General features: G+C 38.3%; 1 protein-coding gene and 1 long non-coding RNA gene across 2 annotated transcripts; one reads left to right on the forward strand and one right to left on the reverse strand.

Annotated features, from left to right (window-relative positions):
* The first annotated feature begins 407 nt into the window (after window positions 1-407).
* Window positions 408-20,923, forward strand: LOC122652937. Its single transcript, XM_043846823.1, has 11 exons — window positions 408-580; window positions 1,056-1,278; window positions 1,412-1,569; window positions 1,664-1,809; window positions 4,077-4,139; window positions 4,235-4,327; window positions 4,454-4,615; window positions 6,016-6,113; window positions 7,151-7,320; window positions 20,294-20,705; window positions 20,739-20,923. The coding sequence occupies exons 1-10, from the start codon at window positions 493-495 to the stop codon at window positions 20,608-20,610; spliced, it is 1,518 nt and encodes a 505-aa protein (XP_043702758.1). The 5' UTR covers window positions 408-492; the 3' UTR covers window positions 20,611-20,705; window positions 20,739-20,923.
* On the reverse strand, window positions 13,078-13,921 carry LOC122652938. The gene is made up of 3 exons (XR_006331673.1): window positions 13,740-13,921; window positions 13,552-13,645; window positions 13,078-13,446 (listed from the first exon to the last, which is right to left on the reverse strand). It is a non-coding gene; the product is annotated as an uncharacterized LOC122652938 (long non-coding RNA).
* Window positions 20,924-23,142: the final 2,219 nt, after the last annotated feature.

Below are 23,142 nucleotides of genomic sequence, written 5' to 3' on the forward strand. Positions count from 1 at the left end.
TGTGTTTGAGCAATGGAGCCAAACGACTAGGTAGCGTTCTTTTTCCCTTTATATATAAATATAAATATCGACTTAGGCTCAACCCAAGACCACAGTTCAAGTCTGACCCGATCGGACCCAACCCATCCCAACCCTTTCTCAAGCTAGAAAATCTCAACCCTAATCTAACTTGCAGACTATAAAGCCAACCCAGGCTCGGTTGGGCTTGCCCGGCCAAACTTGCACCCCAAGCATATCAAACATGGTATTGAAAAAAGCCTCTCTTTTAACCAAAATAAAAAAAACCACTCTTTTGCTCTCACCGACTCACCCGCCCCAATTCCATATAAATTTATGGGGAAAAGAACGGAAACCCATAGGAAAGGGATTCGTCGTTCACCGTGGGTGAAGGGAAATTGCCTCCAAATTTAAAAGTCCTTTTGTTTACGAAGTACAAACGCAGTAGCAAGAAAGCAAAAGTTTCTCCTTTCTTCCTCTTTTGGAGGGAGAGCAATGGGGTCTTCTACCTCGGTGCTCCTGTTCGCTCTCTCGCTATTGTTATTTTTCTACCATTCTTCATCTGAACCTACGAATTTCAAAGGTATTTCTTTTCCTCTCTCTTTTATCTTTATATTGTTTTCAATCTTTCTCTATGATCGAGATCAATTTTCAGCGTTTTCCCTACCGGTGTTAATTTAGAAAACAATTATTCAAGTGATTTTTGAATTTTATAATTTGATTTAGTTACGGTTTTGTTTTTAACTCTTTTCTTGGTCGATTGGATTCGTTGTGGTTGTTTTAGTGAAGAATGATTGTGAAAACACTCTTCTGGCATCCGCAGAATTTAGGGTTTGTGTTGTTATTTGCGCTTATAACGGCATTATTGTTTTCCTTCCTTTAGAAATCAAAGCATGTGTGCATTTTGGTTTCAAGGTCAATAGGAGTTCAAGTCAATGGAATCTTACTGTAAAAGGATGGGGGGAAAAATCAAAAAAATATTGGGGTTGGTTTCTCTGGCTTTTGTTGAACGTTTATAGTTTCAGAACTCAATTTACCCTAATGCTTTTGCATGCCAGAGATTCACCTTGGGGATCCAGTGCTGGACCTGGCACCCTCTCTTCTTGATGGATATTCATCTACTCGTGGTGCTAAAGATATGGTCTCATGCGGCCGTGTTCGAGTTGCTGGTCTTCCAAGGTGGAAAATCAAGAGTTATGCGAATTCAGTTCGTGTCTCTGTGATTCCTTCAGTGGTGATACCTGAAAGCCTGTATAGCAAAATTGAGGTTTGTTCCCACTGGTAAGTGTAATATCTTCCTTTTTACCTTTTTCATGCTCCTTTTACAATATTTACAAATCAATATGGGAGTTTGCTAATGTTGAAATTAATTGTAGCTGTGGAGAATCATTCCTCATCCTAAAATTCTGTGTAGGAATTCTTCTCTTGGATTATGCCAATGTGCTAAGGATGAATGGAAATCCATCCAGAAAGAGTTATGGAGTGCTTCCATGTCACCATATGATGACAGATATGTTGATGTAAAGTTCAATGGTGGAGTTACAGGTTCTGTTACAGTTACTATTGAAGAAGGTTGGTTCCTATTCACATGATTTTCTCTTAGTTTCTTTTTCGCTTTCCACTTTTTTTTTTCAATAGATGATTTATTTGTTAACTATTTGTGCAGAGTTCCATCAATGGCGTCTCTTTTTTCTTGCTTTCGGATTTATTTTACTGCTACTAGCACCGGTGGTCAGTAATTGGGTGCCATTCTACTATAGCAGCTCAATGGCAATTGGAGTCTTCCTTATTATTTTGATCCTTCTGTTTCAGGTAATTTGTTTCTGTTCATGTGACTTAACTATTTGTTAGCATTGATTTTTTAGTTCCTTCTTTCCTAGCAAATCAAAGTTTTTCCATCATAGTTTGGTTTGGATCTTGAGAATCCAAACTGCGCGACTTGGTCCAGTTTTACGTTGAATCAATTGAAGTTGGTCAGCATCATGGGAATGACATGGATATATCTTTCATATTTGACTCTGATAATCATAGAAGCTGAGACCTCCACCTGAATGTGGATTCCAACTTCTATGAGATGTGGAGATTATACCCTTTCCAGTTGGAATTCAAGGGTCCTTTTGGCAACGTCTCTTAGAGTAATTTTCTCATTTTGTTTGTCCAGGAAATGGCATCTTGAATTTATAGTCTCGTATGAAAAAAGGAAAAAGAAAAAAAGAATACGAAGAAAAAAAAAGAAACAAGAAGTTGAGAAAGTTTTATCTCTCTTGCTTACAGAATCTGAAACATAAATGCTGACATATGGGCCTTAACTTTCTGTATACAGTTATTAATAAAATGGCAGGAATTCAGATTTTCAAGATTCAGACTTAGTTTAGAATCTTTTAAACTAAGCCTAATGTTTATTCCTTTCCAATTTCTATCATTCTAAACCTTTAAAAAGATCATATGCACTCTAGGTGTCCGTATTCAACTCTTTAAATCATGATGTTCTTAATCTAAAAATTTAATTTGGTAGTGAAACCCATTTTCAATTACCCAGATTTAATATCTAGGCTAGATTACATTTCTGATGTGTATTGAGTTTGTATTTACTAACATTTCCTCATATGTTTCTCATTCAATGCAACCCGGAGGACACCACATTCCTTCAATTTCCCTAGATGTTTGTATCCTAGGAAATGTTAGTTGCACTGAAAAATGATTTTCTGGGAAACCATGTCCTCTGTTGAAATGATTGTCTTGCCTTCTGGGGAGGACCACAAGTGATAATGTCCTCTTCCTTTACTACTGTTGTACAAGGAGTATAGGTTTTAGGTTATTGATTTTTTGTACGTCAACAACTGTAAAGGTAGTGGCCTCCCAACCCCCTCTTGGAATAGTACCTGCTTAGTGAAATAAAGATCTCCTGTTTCTCTCCTAAAATTAGGTTCGATATGAATACCTAAAGGTGGAGGATAAGAAATACAGGCCCTTAATAGTGAGGGAGATCTTTCTGAACAATACCCAATTACTAAGAAGAATGGGGCATCTGGTTGAAATATTTGTCCATGTTCTGTAGGTGATGACAGCAGTTTCTAATGGAGGGACCATAAAAATAAGCAAAACCAACAGGCTAATGAATGAAAAAGGCTGATGGTCTGGTGTTATTGACAATTCAATTGCCAGGAAGCTGTCCCTAATTCCTTGAGGGAGCAAAGTGACCATTGATACTGTTGACTCTTGATCTTCAACCACAATACTAGAAATAACATAAAAAGGAAAACCAAAAGAGAAAAGAGGAGTTGGATTTCAATGAACTTTCTTTTTTCTTTGTTAATTTAGGTTGGGGATCAAACCAATTGATTTGTTCGTATATTCTGAGCTTAAATGAGAGGAGAAAAGAATATACTCCCTGTATTCATACCACCGATCAAAGGTGAAGATGTTTTTTTGCTGTTGTAGTCTAAATCCTTCTGTAGACTGTTTTTATTTTATCTGGTAAAGGTGGTTTTGCACAGGTGAACTATTCCATTTCTGCATATGATGGGAATGGGTGAGACCAGTTTGCATTGTTTTTTAAAGGGGCAAAATTGTCTATAACATAATGAATGTCCTCGCAAAACTAATGTTGGGAGATTTAAAATAAAATAATGATTATTAATAGCTGAAGGGTTAAAAATTGTCATTCGTGATTAGGTGTATTTGCGTAACTCACTGCCTAAGTGAACTTGATTGTCATTGCATTGAAACTGTTAAAACATCGAGCCTGAGGTCTAATGTTTGAGTCTCTTGAGGGTGCATCCTGGCTATGCGAGATGTAGTTATATTATGTGCAATGTTGTCCCACCATTGATTTGCCTCCTTGCCTTGGGGAATTCATACCCTTCAATGAGCCCCTGAGAGAGCCAAACAAGGAAAAAAAAAAAAAAAGAACCCAATGCATTTGCTTACTCATTTGGCATTTTTGACCTCTGGAATGTCATGGTTCTCTGATACATTTGCTCCATATCACTATGCTTTTAGCATTAGTACATACATGTCACAATTCTTATCTTAGTAATACCATCTCCTAAGGCGTTGCCTTTTGTGTTGTTTTATAGGGCATGAAGTTACTACCAACCAGCAGGAAAAATGTTTTCTACCTTGCTGTGTATGGATCAGTGGTAAGATTTCTTAATTAATTCACAGTGTTATAATCTTGCTTATTATCTCATTTGGTGTCATATGAATAACCCTTACACTCAACTGATATTTTCAGCTCAGTTTTGGATCTTTCCTAGTGCATTACTTCTCAGTGCTGGTCAGTTCCATTCTTGTGAGTTTTGGGCTTAGCCAAGATATGCAAAACCCTGTAAGTACTCTGTCCACTATCGTTTAGTTACAACTGACTGGTTTCAACCTTTAATTTTTTTTGTTGGTTTACACTCAACAACATGAGTAATTTGCTTATCATTTTTCGTCATGCTTTTGATTACAGGTTTCTGTATTCGTATTAGTAGGAATTGTCCTTGCAGGAGCAGCACTAGGGTACTGGATTGTGCGGAAATTTGTAATTTCGGAAGATGGAACCGTTGATGTTGGTATAGCTGAGTTTGTGAAGTGGGCAATGCGCATTATGGCGATGACATCTGTTTTACTGGTAGGGTACCTCTTTCAAATTTGTGCTGGTTGAGAGTGATAATTCATTTTGAAAGTTTAAAGTTTGTTGTTGTTCCATCATAGTTGTCAAGATGTCCTAGGCAACCAGGCTCTTTCTTGGGTCCAAGGCAACAGCACGCCTTGTTCACATTTCTTGAGCTTATGCTGATTTATGTTTTTTACTTTGTTTTTCTATGAATATATTTATATTATATCCTATACTTTGTTTATTATATATTTATTTTCTCATATTCGGTCATTACTAGCATAATTATATGATATTGCATTGATATGGATTCTATGTTGCATATAAGAATAATTATATAAAATTGTCATTGCTTAAGCGGGCCCCTCATCGCCTAGGTGCCCCCTCCAATGTCTTGGGTTGCCTAGTCTTGACAACTATGTGTACCATACTACCATTGCATTTGAATGTGTAGGAGTGAGAGAAATCAGATACTACAATGAACCGTGGCATTATATATGGCTGGGAAGCACAGCAATATCTGGCTTCTTTGGGGGTTGAGATAGGATCACACAATGTGAAGGTTTAGCTGGACCCACTACAATAGGAACTTGTTGAGTTGAATGGTCTAGATTGCGAAGCTTTTCTTCTGTGTGTGTGTGTGTGTGGTGGTCTGGTGGGGGGAGAGACCCCCCCCCATGGTCTATTCTATTTTTGTAGTTGTAATGATTGATTAGAAGTCTCCCATCCTTTGTTGGTCTTTTGTGTCCATAGGTCAAACAAAATACCAACAATTTGGTGGTCTTTCAATCCACCCAAAGTGGTCAAACAGAGCCCTGAGTCTAATTTACTGAACCAAAACAATCTTGTATGGATAACCTTAGTTTGTGTTAAGCTTATAGTAAATTTTTTTCCCAACCCAAAGGAGCTGCACACTCACACACCAAAGAAGAAAAAATAAACCCAACCATAATGGACATTACATTCTGAAAACTTGTAAACCAGCTTTATCTTCCCTAACAATCCGGCGAAGACTCATTAATGCCAATAAAACTTCACATCTAAATAAGCATTGCCTCAAGGCCCATTACTACTACGCCACCAATCAAGTTGGTGACCTTTAGTATAGACATGTTTATGTTGTTTTTGGGTTTGGTACCTGACATTGTTTTGGGGCCCTCCAGCGCAAGTCCAAGCCCAAGCTGAGGTTGTAAAGCCTGTCTATCCTAATCTAAAACTTCAGATTGGCTGAAAAGAAACACATGTTGAACAGTTGGTTCATGTTGGTTTGTTGCCAAGGAAGAGAAACTTCTAGACTTGTTTTTGTTCTTGACAGTTAAATGTAATAAGGAGGTTTCTTTTGTAGGCATACATAGTTATGTTGCTCTCAATAAATTTTGGTGATTCAAAGATTCTGACCATGTCTTCTTTATCAGAGCACACTTGATACTCCTCTGGCACTGGTGGCAATGGCTTCTTCTTGGGCTATATGTTTTATTATATCTTCTTTCAAGTGGCGAGGTTCAACATTGACGTAAGTTTGTTATGACTGACATTTCTATCATCTCTTTTCCTTTGCCTTTAACCAAGTTGGTGCATTCATATATGGTATATTGTAAGATATACTGATCAAATAGATGTACCTATATGGGTGACCCACTTGCCTGCTTGTGTTTTTCATTGCTCTTAATCAGCACACCTCGGGTTTGAACTCTGGCAAGCTAGGCTGTGTTTTTGAAAACCCACGCTAAACCTAGGCCCATCCCAAGTTCACCCATGCCAGCAAAAGCCCGGCCCAGCCCAGCCCAAATGAGCTAGCCCAAAACGTATAAATATATTCATTAAAGTGACGTGAAGGAAGGATTCTAACCTTGATCTTTGGGATAGTAGTCTACAGAGCTAAATTGCAGCACATAGATAGACACACACATGAGTACAATAAAATTGCATGTATACGGGGTTGGCCCAGGTTGGGATGGGCCCCTGGCCTGACCTCAGGTTTGGAGAAATCAACCCTACCCCGGCTGATGGACTGGAAATCCCAGCCCAAGCCCAGAAAAAATGGGGCAAGATCAAGTTTCCACCCTAAGCGCACTTATGGTATCTTCACCCAAGATTGACCGATTGGATGGTATTGAGCATCCAATCTATCAATTTAATTCTTACCATATTGTGAAAATTTTGGAGAATACTTCGGAAACATTTGACACTGATTGGGTTGATTTCCTCCACCAGTTATGGTGTTTTTTTTTTTTTTTTGGGGGGGGGGGGGGGAGGTGCGATAAATTAGTAAATGATACTTAATTGAGGAACACAATAGAAAGTACCATAGACGTGTGGCAGTCCAAGAGGAAAGAAAGCTTTAAGAGCTAATCCAGTACTATAGACATACTAAACTCAAAATCTGACTGTCACCGGACACAAAGGGACTGCAGTCCTAATTAGGTGGAAGTTTTCATTAACGAATACATTTTAGCCTATTTTTTGTCATGTTAAAACTCATTTACTTCATTTCCTGCCAAAATTTGAATTGTTCTTAATGACATATTGTAGTATTATTTCTTCATGCAGGAAGCAGTCGCATACTGGGAGTAGAGGCTTGTGGTCAGTAAGGGCTAAACACACACCTCCGAGTCACAATCGTGCTGAATTCCTTAGTAGGTCTGCTAAGATGGACTCTCAAAGAGCATTGTGGAATAGCCCGAAGAGAGCATTTGCTTGGTCTGATTCTCCCACTAAAGGTAAACTTTTGGTCTTTTAATTCATGTAAATGTGCTTTCATATTTTAATTCTGATGAGATCATTTGCTTCCTTTCCTTTGCAACACATACTTTTTGGCACTTACAAAAGGCTTCAATGTGGACTCAGAATGAGTATTGCTTTATTGGTTGGACAATTGGTAAACCATTTTAAGAAGCTTATCATGAATATCATAGAAATACATGGATACGCACCTCCCCCCTCCCCCCCACCCACTATTCAAAGGATATGTGTAGAGTCCTTGGTAAATACTTGTATCAATAAAATGCATTAGGAATACATATATTGACGGTTACATAGCTATCATGGATGTATGATGCAGCCCCAAGAAGGAAGAAGAAGAAGAAGAAACCCTGAACGTAGGGTTTAAATAGGGAGACGTAGGTTAGGATTTCTATTTTTCCATAATTAGTTATTTTTCTGTTTTTTAGATTGAACCGGCTTAGAAATTGGTTGCATCCAATTGGTTCAATGGGTTTAATGGGTCTAATTTAAGTGAAGAGCTCCTATTGGTTAATAGGTTCTTTTATCCTATTGGCTAATAAGGAATCTTCCTTTAATTAGTAGTTTTAAGTTATAGTCTTTTAATTTAAGTCAAGTAGGGGTAGTTAGGACAATTTACAGTTTAAATTTAATTTAAGTTGGATATATTCTCTCCTTCCACGATTTTAAGTGAGAGGTATTAGATTTGTATTAGGTTTTGGCCGTTGGCCTTTTATTTAAATAAAGAATATCGTGGGAGGCTCCCCCACAATAGATTTGAATTAAAAACACTGATTTCTTGGCTGGTTACTGCTGCTGCTCCTTGCTCTCAAGAGTTTATTCATCCTTGTGGTTCTATCAAGGTGGAAGGGTGGGTGGAATCCTGCGACTCTTTACGCCAGGACGGCTGAGAGGATCTTTCTTCGAAGGTGGCTTCATCCTTCAACCATTCAAACTACTGTTAGAGGATTCGAGAGTGAGTTTGAATTTATTATTTTCTATGTATCCTTTCTTCCCTTCCCCAATCAATTCCTTTTCTCTTCAGTTCTATTTTCATAAACCCTAGAAGACTCTAAACTCTGATTCAGATCTGCTCCTCCATTGGAATCTGATCAGATTTGGACCATAACTTCCCCTCATCACCATCTCCACTCGACCCTAGCTGCTGCCCATTCTGTCCAGCCAAACCCTAAGATCCCTCTTCTCCATTGAACCCTAAAAACCCTAATTTTCTGCTGGGACACATTCAGCCATCAGAAACCTTCCATATTGCAACCGAATCTTCCCCTTAGCCCCTCTAACAGTCGACCTTAACCCCTGCCCCTAAATCCTACTTTAAACCATAATTTTAGTTGTTTACCTTATTAACAAAACCCAAAACCTAACCCTAATTTCTGCAGGAAATTAAAACTTGTTCAAATCCAGATATTTTTATACCATAATGACCCTCTAAACCTGCAGATTAAAACCCTATAAACCCCGTTCCCAAATTCCCATCCTAAACCTTAATTTTGCCCTAAAACAGTCCCTAATCAGCCCTAAACAGCAGGCTTACCCTAAGCTTGGTTCTACTTGGTTCCTAGTGGGATTAATTCCTATTCTAGGACTACATTAATGTATAAAGTATGATAACATATACAACTTCTTGAACTGCATTTGTTGAGAGCTACATCACCTTGGTGCAAGTCATTTAAAGAAAATTTTAGGGGGCAGGTAGTTGGGTATGCCATCACCCAGCATGAGTTCTGGCAAGCTGATCAGGAAGCCTCGAAAATAAGATCGCTGGAAAGTGTCATTAAATCACCTCGAACCATGAACCTTCAGATCATAAACTTAAACCTCAAAAGCTGAACCCAAAAATTTGAAACTTGAAACAATAGAAACTTAACCTTAAACCACGGGCCGTTAAACCTGTAGCCTAAAACCATTTAACACCACAAACTCTGGAACCCAATAGCTTATGAAATTATAGTATGCAATGTAAAAGAAATGGAGTAAATATAGAAAGGGATTTACTAAGAAAGAGAATCTGAAGATTTAGATATCATTTCATAATTTATTATTATGAATAGAAGTTATACTTTTATCCCACTTGATAAATTAGGAACTTCTGTTGTCCCTTTCGGTATTTTTTTTGATGGCCTGAAGGTTAGATACCTACTAGGAAAACAGGATGCAAGCCCAGCAGTATATCTGAGTGCAGTTCTAGCACCTGCATTTTTTTCACATGGCATGCCAATTGGGCAGAGATCCAAACCGTTGAATGGAAGAAGGCACATGTATTGGTCTTGTGTAAAATTTAGGCCTCCAATTCAAAATCATGTAGTGACAGTGAATTGACCCCTTTTAGTTGGGACAAGGTTGAGTTGTTGTTTGTTGTATGGTGTACAGTGAATTGCAAGTTTTCCCAGTATTTATGATGGTCCAGATTGCTCAAAGTTGTGCTTTTCCACCATTTTTCTGTGTTTTTTACATGTAGAAGTTGGATTGGGTTCAAACTTGGCACAAAACTAGTGGAGGATGGAATCACCTATCATTAAAGGTTTGGCTCCACCTGAGTTGGCATGTGGCAGATAATGCTGTTGGTACCACACTGGAATGCATTCTCATGAGGCTTGCACCCACATAACATTTATATTCAACTTTTAGGCTACATTCGGTTGTCCAAAAACTTTTGAGTTTTCCGATTGGAACATTGGAAAAGTGAGTGATGCAGATAAATCATAGAATTGGACTTACTTTAGTGAAAACAAGCCTTGGGTTGGGTTATATATTTGTTGGGCCTTTGGTTTAATGAGTTTTCTTTGTAATGAACCACTTTAATGGGCCTAAATTAGGGCAGGGATAGGAGGTAGGAATACGGGATTTACTTTGTTAGGTTAGTTTAAGTTGTTTTATTTAAGTTAAAGACCTTTACCAAGTATGAGGGTTTCTCCAAGTGTCCTTTTTGTTTTTAGTTTCCTAACGATGACGTAAATGTGATTAGTTAGGTTTCACACATAGCTAGGGACTCTTTTATTTTAAATAAACAGCTTGTAGGCTATTTTGGCTTACCAACAATTTTTTATTAATGAAGAATGATTGTTGCCTTTTTGTCTCTGTGAGACTTAGTGAAGAGTGAGAAACTCTTGGGATTGGAGAGATTCTGTTCTAGGCCTATTGGTGGGAAATCAAGGTCATATCCCCTACTCTATATTGTATATTCTGTTTTTCTCTTTAGGGCAAATTTCACGGACACCCCCTATAACTATTCGAAAAGGCAAGTACACCCTAAATTTTGCAAAAATGTCAACCTTCCCCCTGACGTTAAGCAAGGTTACCCCCAAAATTAAAATGTCGATTTTACCCTCTTAGAAATTTAAATAAAAATTACTAAGATTCTATCATCTTCCCAAATTGAACTTCCTCATCACCACCACTGTATCTCCGACCGCCACTGATTTCACCCAGAAGCCAAACTTCCCAATCTGATAAAATTTATAATAAAAGGAAATTTTACCAATTTTAAGTCTCTTTGATTCTCTTCTTTTCACTTGGAATCTCACTTGGACGAACATCTGGATCGACTCGTAAAGAAACAAAATCGCCTACTCCATCGACGACGCAACCAACAAAGTTGAAGCCCGGGTTGAGGTTAGTGATCGTTGCAGGTGCGAAGGTTTTGACGGCTGTTAGGACTGGTTCTGGTTTGGCCTCTAGGGTTTTAGAGAGAAGAGCATTGTTGCATCTGAAGCTGTGGAAGCAAAACGAGAAGTAGGGGTGTAAATGAATAGCCGAAATCCGTTTCCGTATCCATGTCCGTATCCGTTTAGCACTATCCGAATCCGTCTGAAAGCTAAACGGATGTGGATACGGATAGGCTATAGCTATCCGAAAAGCTATATTTACATGTAAACGGATAAAATATCCGATCCGTATCCGTGTCCGTATCCGTTTAGCAATATCCGAATCCGTCCGATAGCTAATCGGATGCGGATGCGGATATAGCACTATCCGAGCCGAATCCGATCCGTTTACATCCCTAACGAGAAGGATGAGGAGGTGGGTTTTGGAGAGAAGAGTGATGTTGCATCTCATTTGGGTTCAAGGTTTGCAGGAGGAAGAAGAAGAAAGAAAGGGAAAGGGTGCGTTGATGTTGTCCACTAAAACTCTCTCTCTCTCTCTCTCTCATGAGGATGTACTTGGATCAATCTTCTTTGAACCTGCGTCTAATTTTGTTCTTCCTCTGTATTTTCTTCTTCCATTGCTTATTTCCCTTATTGCTATTCTTGTTCCTTACGGTTCGTAAGGCTCAAGTTGTCGATTTTTATTTTCTTCAGAAGATTTTTCTTTACTGTAAATTTCAGTTTAAACTTCCCATGCTGAGGCCCACACCGCACCAAAAACCACGCTATTTCGATCCATCTGCACAGCTCAGGCCCTAAAAGTCGGAAAATCACGCTTAGCGTACATTTTGCGATTCCGAATCCGATGCTATGAGCTTGAGACAACAACCATTTCCCTCCCGCACTGCCTCCGTCGACATCGGAGGAGGAGCGCCGCCGCCACCACCACCACCACCACAGCCCTCCGCCTCAGCAGGTCCTCCAGAGGAAGAACCCTATAACATCATTCCCTTGCATTACCTTTTGCATGACCATCCATCCCTCCGTTACCCAGAGCGTCACCGGGTGGTGCTACTGCTCACCGTTGGCGACGCTCTCTGGTTTGTATTTGGGATATTGGGGATTTAACCTTAAGGGTATAATAGGAAGTTCACCCTATGATAAGGGTAATTTCGCCATTATAAAAGAGTTAACAGCCACTTAACTGCACAGACCTAACGGAGTGGATTAAGTTGAAATAAAAATATAAAATAAGGGTAGTCCGTGACATTTTTGCGAAATTTAGGGTGTACTTGCCTTTTCGAATAGTTATAGGGGGTGTCCGTGAAATTTGCCCTTCTCTTTAAAACATAGGATAGGAACACCTTCTAAAAGTTGGCGGCAGCCCTGTTCTGGTCTTTATTAGGCTGATATCGATATAGGCCAGATAAGGGAATCTGCCCCTTAGATTCTGCCATATTGTAGGGCATTAAAGAGCAGTCCAGGGGTGACCTTCGACCGAGGATATAGTCAGATCAGAGTTGCTGATCTGCTGTTGTGACGGATCTCCTAAATTTTGGTTACGGGTTTCAAATTTATACTGTTTTGACTGTTGACTCAAATCTGGTCATTAGAACGTTACTGTATTTTGGGGATTATTTAATCTAACAGTTCGTATCTGTAAGGTACCAATACCATACTTTAAAAGTTGGGTAATTTATGAAACACTCCCTGAAAATGGAATGATACTCAAGTCACCCCTTCTTATTTGAAAATACTCATCCGTCCTCCTCTACAGTAACGGTGTTAACTTAAATCAAACCAAAAAATGAACAAGACAATTTTAACCTCAACCAAAATAAGATAAACAGTGACAATTGAGGTACCCAACATTTTTAGATACCCAAAGCTTGTAAATTATATTTAGGATACCAATTTTGATATTTCCAATTATACCCTAAATCACCACCACCATTGCCCCATCCACCACCACCATTACCGCCGTGCAGCCCCATCCCACACCATCCTCTTCCCCGTGCAATCATCACTACCCCTCCCCTTCTCTCTCCATCCTTTCCTCTCTGTTCTGCTGCTTTTCTTCTCCTTCCTGTTGCCACCGCCACAGCCAAGATTGAAACCGTGGCGGCTGCCCCCATCTGAGGCAAATCAGTGAGTGCGCCGATGCTTATTCTGATGTGGCTTCCCCTGACTTTCCCAGTCTCTGGTTGCAGAGAAAGAAACAGCTTCAATTGGGTTTCACTGAAATTAAAGTAATTGAATCTGTAGAAGCAGGGAAAGGAAAGATTTTTAAAGAATTAAATTTCAAACCTTCAATTTTGGTGATTCCAAGCGCGAGACCAATTGTAGAGTAAGTGAATTACATAACAGCTGCAACAATGGAGAGCCACCATATCTGATCGAAGTCTGGGATCTGGGAGAAGAGAATCTCAGCGACTCCGAACATGATCATGAACGGGTTGCTAGATATAAGATATGGGCTATTATCCTTTCTCATGGAAGCAATTGGATTGCTTAATGGCCCTGTTATTTGCAGCCCAACAAAGAAGAGAAACATTAAACCACAGATTTTTGAAAAAACATAAGAAATGAGAGAAAAGAGACCATTTTGGTTCAAATTCAACTCACCTCAGGCTTATAGATGCTGCAATAGTGTATCCGATAGCGACACCGAAAAGGTTCAGTTACTGAATAACACCACAAATCTTGACCTTAACTCCACCTGAGAAAGAATAAAATTAAAAAGAGGGAGCTTTTCAGAAAATCAGAAAAGCATCCAATTAGATTGGGAAAGTGAAAGAACCAAGAATAATTACCGAGGTTGGATCGAACAGCATCCACGTAAGTGTAATTTCGCTTCCCCGAGTCTGGACTGCCCGACCTGTAATAGTCGGCGAGGAGGCACGAAGTATAGTAAATCACAAAGGAGAAGAGGAACATCACAGCAGGACCAGCAATCCATCCCAACTGAGCTATCGCCCTTGCCAAACAAAGCACACAAGAGGCGGCAGTGTGATCTTTAAACCCTAGGCTTTCTTCACCGAACAGGGAAAAAGGGGTTTCAGGATTTTTTTGTTTTTTTGGGTTTCGCCGGCTTCTGAGGCTGGGGTTATGGCCATCGGACCCTGAGGGTTGTTTGCCGTGTCTGAGCTTGGCCGCCGGTCTCTGGTTTGGTCGCTGCAAGAGACCACGGTGGTGGTTGTTAAAACCCTAAATGGGTTTTCTCCATTCTCAGTTTAGCGATTTGGGGGGAAGGAGAGGGAATATTCCCTCTCTAATTCCTTGTATTAATAAAAAAAAGTTTTTAGATCCAAGGGTAAAAAAGTAACTCTACACTGGTCATGGGTAGTTTAGGGATTAAAAAATATTTAACTAGCTGACTTCATCAGTTAACAGTGTAAAACTAACGGTAGGGACTAATCTGTAATATACGGCTCTAATGCAGGGGGTGTTCTGAGTATTTTCAAATAAGAGGGGGTGACTTGAATATCGTTCCATTTTCAGGGGGTGTTTCGTAAATTACCCTAAATTTTTTTTGGTTTTATTACATGTAGGAAATCTCATCCTGTATATATAATCAATTGAATGCACTTGTCTCGTCATACTTTATGCTCCTTTTGATTGCCTAGGGTTCATTTGCCTAAACCCCCCCCCTCTTCCGATTCGCTATCAGAGCTATGGCTACATAAAGCTCTAGCCCTACATAATCAGGGGATGACTAGATTTCTGTGACAAATTTTTTATTTGATGAAAAGTAGGTCTAATCGATTGGTATCCTTGAAGCAACATGTTGGTACAATGTCACAGCGTCAACCAACTCCAGAGGACATAGAGATGAGCGTTACCCGCCGCCAGCTATATCAATGATCACTAACCAATATTAGGGAAGTTTGCCACAGAGAACTACTACACCATAAGCACCACTTGTTACTTTTGAGGATCACAAGGGAACATATTTTTTAGCAACGTTGGTTTTCCTCCTATGCAATCTGATGATTCACAGAAGATGAAGTTAAAGTTGAAAGAATATAATGGAATGCTTGATCCACATGTGTTCCTTGATTGTGTGAATGCTGTGATGAATACTTTGACTGGTACAACATTACTGAGGCTAGGAAGATCAAATTAGTCAAGACCAAATTAGTCGGACCAGCAAGGGAATGGTGGAGATTCCATGAGGAGAGACTCAGGTACCTGTAGAGCAAATCAAAAGAAAGCTCTCTCTTTAACAAGAATGCCTCTAAAAGGAAATCTGACACCAATAATGTTAAAGCACAGTCTGAACTCAACTTTGCAACATCAAAGGAAGAATGAAGGAAATAGTTTAAGAGGAGAAGCCTATCACTTTGGATGAGCTGACAAAGGAGAACCCAAAATTTTCCTAAACGAGTTTGATTTGGATTGTGAAGGTGAAGAAATAGCACTTCCAGAGGCATCAATGATTCAAGGTGAAAATCTGGTTCCTTGCAAAATGGAAGATTTTCCTTTACTTCAAGAGCTAGAGCATCTATTTGAAGATAAAGATGAACAAATTAAAGAAGCTTGCTATGATAACGAAGAGGAAACACTTGAAGACTTTAAGACTTTAAGACAGGCTTCCAACAATCAAAGGCTTCTAATGTGAAGGATTGCATTACAAAGGTTGATGAAGACACAATTAAATCAGTAGTACCAGATGAGGTCGTGATTAAGGAAGACTTTGAGTACACTCCGCATGAAGCTGTCACCATCCTTGATTCTATTCTTATCGTTGGAGAATTTATTAAGTTTGTGATTCCATCTCACTACTTTTGAAGAGAAAGCTCTCAGAGTTGGAAGACTTTATTCCTAACATCCCTACATCACTAGAACTATGTTTGGGAATGGTCAAAGCAGCTACTCGTGTTGTTTCCATAGTTGTCAAGGTGTCGCTTAGGCGCCTAGGCAGTTTTGTAGGGGCCTAGGCGACAACCGCCTTATTGCAGGGTGCCTTGCACTGGATTTATTCGTATCGAACCCGGTATTTGCCCTTATTTATGCCAAATATCATTTAAGTAAATGAAATTACATTTGTATTTATTCGTATCGAACCCGGTATTTGTCCTTATTTATGCTAAATATCATTTAAGTAAATGAAATTACATTTACTTAAGATATTATTCATAAATAAGCAAATACCCCCTATTTGAACCCAATAAAAATAGTTAAAAAATAAAATTCCAAAAGGATAAAAAGTCAACCCCCTAGTTCAAGAACAAAAACTGCATTTTCGATAGTAGGTGAAATTGTCAACTTTCAAATGCTAGGGTTTTTCTCAAATCTAAAAGTTTTATAAATCTTAATATGGTAAAACATTGTTAAAAACCAAAAGTGTGGTAAAGTATTCATTTTTTTTAATATATAAAAAGATAATTTCATTCAAAGCAATTTTGACAGCATTCGCACAGACCAAATAAGGTTTGACCAGAACATAACTTCTTCAATATAAATCAGATTTAAGCAAGTTTGGATTTGTTGGAAAGCTAGTTTTGTGCTCTGACTAATATAAAAGGTCTTATGTAAAAATAAAATCATTTGACTAGTCAAACTTCTTAGAGAACAAGAATATCTCTCTAAATCTAGAGCAATTTAATAACTTATAGATAAGATCATATTTTCTAAGAACATTATAAACCAAATGTGAGACTAGTATAAACCAAATGTATGTTTTGATTGTTTCAAACTTCCAATAACTTGCTTCTTCAGTTCTACTGTCTTCTAGTTCTATGCTGATTTTTGATGACTTGATGTCTCTTAATATTGATTTTTGATGACTTGATGTGGCTTAATGTTGATTTTTGATGACTTGAGGTGACTTAATGACTAAATAATGTTAAAAAAAGGGGGGAAATAAAAAATAACACTTGAGGGCGCTAAGGGTGTCAATTCTGTACCGATACCGTATATTGAAACCGAAACCATATCGTATTACCGGTACCGTACCGTATCGAACATATTCGGTATGGTACCGGTATGGAGAAATGGTACTGTACTCGGTAGGTTACGGTATCGATCTGAAGGTTGAAACTGTCGGGACATACCGATACCGTACCGAATTACCGAATATGGTACCGTACCGAATTGAATGCATATATATAAATATAAATACAATATATATATATATATATATTTCATATATATAATAATTTATATATACAATATAACATACTAAATATAATATATTTTATATTATATATAATAATTTTATTAATTTATATATAAAATATAACACATCGAATACCAAATACCAATACGGTACCGAATACCGTACTAAGTTGGTACGGTATTAGTATTAGAAATGTAAATATTATGCGGTATGGTATGGTATTTGGTACCTGGTTTCTGTACCATACCGAAATCATACCGGTTGACACCCTTAGAGGGCGCCATGGTCGGCTAAGCGCTTAGCAAGGAACTAAATCTCGCGAGATCTCAATTTTTTTTGAGGTCAAAACGAGATGGCCTGCGAGTTTAAAAACTACAATATCTCGTCGAGATCTCAAGTCATCTCGAGATCTCGGGTCGACCTAGATCTCGACCCAACTTACGTTATAAAAGTGCCAAATCTCGAGATAACTCGAGCTATCTTGACCGAGAGGCTGCTCCACTACTGCTGCCACCACTGGATTTTTCACCATTTTTGGATTTCGTTGAAGAAGCTGCTGCCGGCATCATTTCGCTACACCAAAGCAAGATTAGTGCATGATTTGTGGTTCTTTAATTTACATCAATTTTTTATGATTAGTCAGGTTTTGGGCCCATATTCCCAGTCCCAAACCAGCCATACCCATACATGCCTCAATATGACAATAGCAGTAGATCTCATGCCTCATGGCAATCGCCTCTTCTATACCCTAGGATAGGGGACTTGGCATATGCTGATGACAACTCTGATATGACTGTTGTAGCAAACTGTGTGCAATACTATAACAACAGTATGACATGAGAAGATTATGTGGCACACTTGGGGACTGAATGTGTGATTCAATCACATTTTATGGGATTATAGTTGTAATATTGTTAAACAGATTGATGTATTGTACGCTTTAACATTTCTAATGCTTATTTATGTTGTTTTACATTAATTGAATGTTTTGATTGCTTTCTATTACTAAATTACGTGTAAGGTAGGGTATTTTAGTATGTCATCAGCTACCAACCTAGGGTCCGAAGTGAAACTCCTATTTGAACTTTGTTTTTGCAAAATATGATAGTTCCATTGTGTTTAAATGGCTTAAAATAGGTTGGGTACCAAGTTTCAGACCCAAACTAAGTCTAAAACCCACCGAAACAAGGTTTCGAGTTGAAAAAAAAAAAGCACCAACTCGACTGAGATCTCGAGATATCTCAAAACAACTCGGTTTTTCCCAAGGTCGAAACCTGGTTGAGTTCCGAGTTTTGTTCCTTGGCGCTTAGGCACCTCTCTACAGCCTTGGGTCGCCTTGACAACTATGGTTGTTTCCTCCTCGTCACTACAAAACTTGAGGTCGAGTTTTTTCAAGACGGGGAGAATTGATCAGATAAAACATAGAATTAGACTTATTTTAATGAAAACAAGTCATGGGTTGGATTATATATATGTGTTAAGCCTTCTGTCCAATGGGTTTTTTTGTAACGGGACACTTTAATGGGCCTAAATTAGGAGGAGGTAGGAATACAGATTTACTTTATAAGGATTGTTTAAGTTATTTAATCTAAGATATGGGACTACCTGAATGACACCTCTATAGGTGCATTTAGAACTTGACACCTTCTTTTAATTGGTCCTTGTCTTATTCTTAAAAGGTTTTTAAAATAGGGATATAAAAGGGTTTTCAAAAAATAAGTTGAAAGTGACATATCATTATGTCATTATCAAAAGGTGTCATTGTCATGCACATTTTTTTAGTATGCATATGAAATGACACTATCACTCTCGTTGGAAAAAATGTGTCATATCAAGAGGGCAAAAAAAGTAAGGTTACAAATTATTTAACACCTTGGGGTGTATCAATAAAAAAATCCCTTTTAAGTAAAGACTTTTGAAGACTTTTATCTATTGTAGAGGGTTGCCTTTAAGTGTCCATTTTGTTTTAAGTTTCCTAATGGCTATGTAAGTGTGATTAGATAGGTTTCTTACATAGTTAGGGACACTTTTATTTTTAATAAACAGCTTGAAGGCTATTTTGGACAACCGACAATTGTTTATCAATAATGAATGGCCATTGCCTTTTTGCTATTGTGAGACTCGGTGAAGAGTGAGAAACTCTTAGGATTGCAGAGATTCTGATCTAGGCCTATTAGTGGGAAGAAATCAAAGGTCATATGATTCATATCCCCTACTCTATATTCTATTTTTCTCTTTTCAAGTAAGTTTTCTTTCTTCTATTGTTATTGGTGTTGGATGAAGATGATTTAACTTGGGTTTGAAAGGATTAATCATTATCCTTTACTGTTTTTCATATGTTGTGCATATTGATATTTAAATCAAAGCATTGGACCACCTTCTAGGAGTTGGTGGCAGCCCTGTTTTAGGCTTTATTTGGCTGACAGCGACGTAGGCCAGATAAGGCAATCTGTCCCTTAGATTTTGCCTATAATTTAGGACATTGAAGAACAGTCCAGGGGTGTGACCTCCGACCAAAGATTTAGTCAGATCAGGGCTGCGGATCTGCTGTTGTGACAAATCTCCTAAATTTTGGTTACGGGTTTCAAATTTGTACTGTTTTGATTGTTGACTCAAATCTGGCCGTTAAAACATTGTTGTACTTTGGGGAATGTTTAGTGTATCAATTTATGATCATTGACCAGAATCTTATCTCCATCGGATAAGGTTGACTTAATTTCTGTTTTAGGGTTTTCTTGAGATCCTGTTAAAGGGGTGTGTAATCTGAACCTAGGGTTCATTCTACCTAAACCCCACCAGTGAGTCTCATTGATGGTATTACATTAGAAGCTCCATTTTTGTATGTTACAGGGCTAGTACATTTTTCCAACACAATATATCTATGCTTTCTACCCAACTTGTTCATCTTGATAAAGGCCGGTACAGTTTTCCAATTTCGACTTTGTAATCCTATTGATACTAGCCAATCAGCATTTAGTTTGGAAAGCATTCAGCTTTAGCTATACATGCATTTGAACTAGCATCTGTTGGTTCATCCCACTTGGCCAACCTCAAAGAAACTATTCTTAGTGTTTTTGTTATTTTAACTTTGCTTTGTCTTGCTCTCAAAGTGAAGGGTACTCATCCTTTAGCATCCCCAAATAAACCATTCTGATTACCTTTTATTATTTTTCTCTACTTTGTCTTGCTCTTAAAGGGAGGGGTACTCATCATTATTTCTTTTCATTATTGTGTTTTCGGTTGCAGGTTTGGTTTTATCAAACACTGTTAAGGGAGCATCAAGCCAGCAGGACCGGGACTACTATTCAACCTTCCACAGTGTGCCAACCCGTAAGAGGTTTTCAAAGAAGGAATATGAAGATTTTACGAGTGAATCTACTAAGCATGCCATTAACGAGTTGGCATCCTCACCCGACTTCACTAATTGGATTGTTGAAAATGCTAGCCGAATACAACTCCTTCCAGATGACAGCTCAGATGACAGCATGGAGAGTGGATCAGGTTCTTCAGAAGAGACTGTTGTAGAGGGTGGCAATGGGCTTAACCTCTTCAAGTGGTACTAACCTGAGGATTAACTATGTTGTTAGCATTGATTGGTTGGTTCCCTTGGAGGAAAATGAGATTATTATCATTGGGAGCTCTCTTGTTGGACATAAAGCCAGGGATAACTAAATGTTATGGGGTAGTGACATAATTATTCCTTGGTTACTCACTGGAATAGGCTAAAATCACTGGTGGCTTCCTCTGAGATGATCTTATCTTTGTGTAGCAGTTGTTGCAGTTTAGAATACTGACCCCTTCTCAATTTCTTAGCTGATGGATATAATTTGTCATATCATGTTACTAACAGCCGGCGTCATCTGGCAATTTTGTAAAGAAACAAACAGATCGTATTTGACACATGAAAAATGGATCTCTTCCTATATTTGCCAAAGGTTGCTCTTCTTGATATATTTCTTCTCTATTGGACCGACGACCTTAGTTAATGTGTACAACTACTGAAGACTTGGCAGTCTGTATTCGTTAAGTGTGAAATTAAGTCTCTCTCACAAGCTGAATATACAGTAGTGGAAAATGGAAACTTGGTCATTGTCTACCTTTATCATGGTAATCTCAAGGAATTTCTAGGCTCAGGAATTTCGCGCTCTATCTTATTCTGGCAAGACCAACGTTTGGTGCTGGTCCTGCAAATCAAAAGCATATGTGATTCATAGGTACAATTACTCTTCAAAATTCAAACTTCCCTGAGGAAGGACTTGCTTCTGGTATCATCATCAATATATTTTTAAGATCTTATTCAATCTACCTCTTGTGGCCAAAGATGCCAAGTTGCACTAGGTTGGTATATGTTTTTGTCATGGACTTGAGCGGTCAACAATTGTAAATTTCATACACCTAGAATGTAAGAATTAGATCACTCACTTTTGATTGCAATAGCCCTTCTGTGGATATTGGAGGATATGAAAAATAGCTAGCTGTCCAAGTCTCCTTCCTCTACCAAATGGCTGCTTGCAATCTATCAGGAGAATTATGAGCACTTTTTGGCAATAATACTGATTTGATTAAAATTGTCTAGCCCGGAACTAATAGGTGCCTAGAACTCCAAATAGATATTATATTCTGTAATTTCCAAAATGAGATATCGTTAAGACCCAAATACCTTATCAGCTTCTCTTTATGTTCTTCACTGTAACATTTTTGCTAAAATACATCCCGTTCCCACTCTCGCTCTCGGTCACCTTAACTTGTGGTCCAGACTCCAGACCTCCTTAAACCATGGTATAGAACAATGTTAAAGGCATTATTTTATAGACTTCGAGGCGGGAAATGCTTAATTGTAGAGAGAAGCTTTCCATTGGCAATTATGGACAAATATGGGCTGAGAGGGTTCTTAACTCTCTAAAGGGGATTACTGTTGAGAATGTAGAGTTGGCTGATGTGGCCACAGTGCCATATCAGCAAAAGGTTTTGGTGGTTGTTTTTAACACACCCATAATTTTCCTTGATGGGAGGGAAAGTTACAAAAGGGGTTACTTTGGATAGGGTTGTGGCATGGGGATGTATTACAGAGACTTTCCATCAAAACTTGTAGCTGCAATGTTTGGAGGGATCAAAGGGCCTAATGTTTGACGGACTTATAATGTGGTAGGTAGGTATGGGAAGATATGTTTGGTTACCCCTTGTGGGTGGAATGGATTTACTCCAAGTTCTTGGAGTAGGGTGGTGGGGTGTTACTAATTGGACTCTTTGCATTTCAAATGAACTGAACTATCGATGCCAAAGAAAAATTCCGGGGTATAGGTAGACAAATCATAAGTCAAACTAAGCTTTGAGTTGTTCCTTTGGAAAGTGTTTTTAGCCAATGGTAGTACTATACAAGTCATCCGGTGACTTCTTCTTTATCCTTTGAACCCAATTCCAAGGATATCCTCTCTCAAATAGATAGGGTATCTATCACATGACTTATGTCACATGCCTTACGCTTATTTTTTAAGGATAGATGCATATTAAATAAAGAACCTAATATGGTTTACAGAACTTAAACATAACAACAAGTCAATGATGCAATGAAAATCAAAACAAAACACGATCAAAACAAGGATGATATATATATAAACAAAACAAACCTAAGAACTCTCTAAAAAACAATGACTTTATGCATGAGATATATTATGCATGAACCAAAAAAACAAAGAAACATAAAAGAGGTTGCAGAAATCGAAAGATGAAAGATATATTAAACGAAATCAAACAAAATAAAATAAATGTATCTGGCTTGAGGATAAGTGGATAACTCAAGGACAAGGTTAGAAGGCGTGCACAACTCAGAAGGCAACATCTTTTAGCTGCAATTCTCTCCAATAATAACATTGTTGCAACTCTAAGAATCTCAAACAATTGAAAAAGATGCCCGGATCAGCTAGGTGGTGGTAAAGCCTTGTTTTATAACTTGAGGTTATCTTATGAAGTCTTTGCTTCAAATAGAAACAAACCTCATTCAAAACTATTGAATTTTGAGTTAGATAGAGCCAATTTGGCATTAATTGTAACAAAATAAGAATAAAATCCTTCAACCAATCAAAGGGGGTTCAACC

Source organism: Telopea speciosissima, chromosome 2 (assembly GCF_018873765.1).
Source record: "Telopea speciosissima isolate NSW1024214 ecotype Mountain lineage chromosome 2, Tspe_v1, whole genome shotgun sequence".
NCBI lineage: Eukaryota > Viridiplantae > Streptophyta > Magnoliopsida > Proteales > Proteaceae > Telopea > Telopea speciosissima.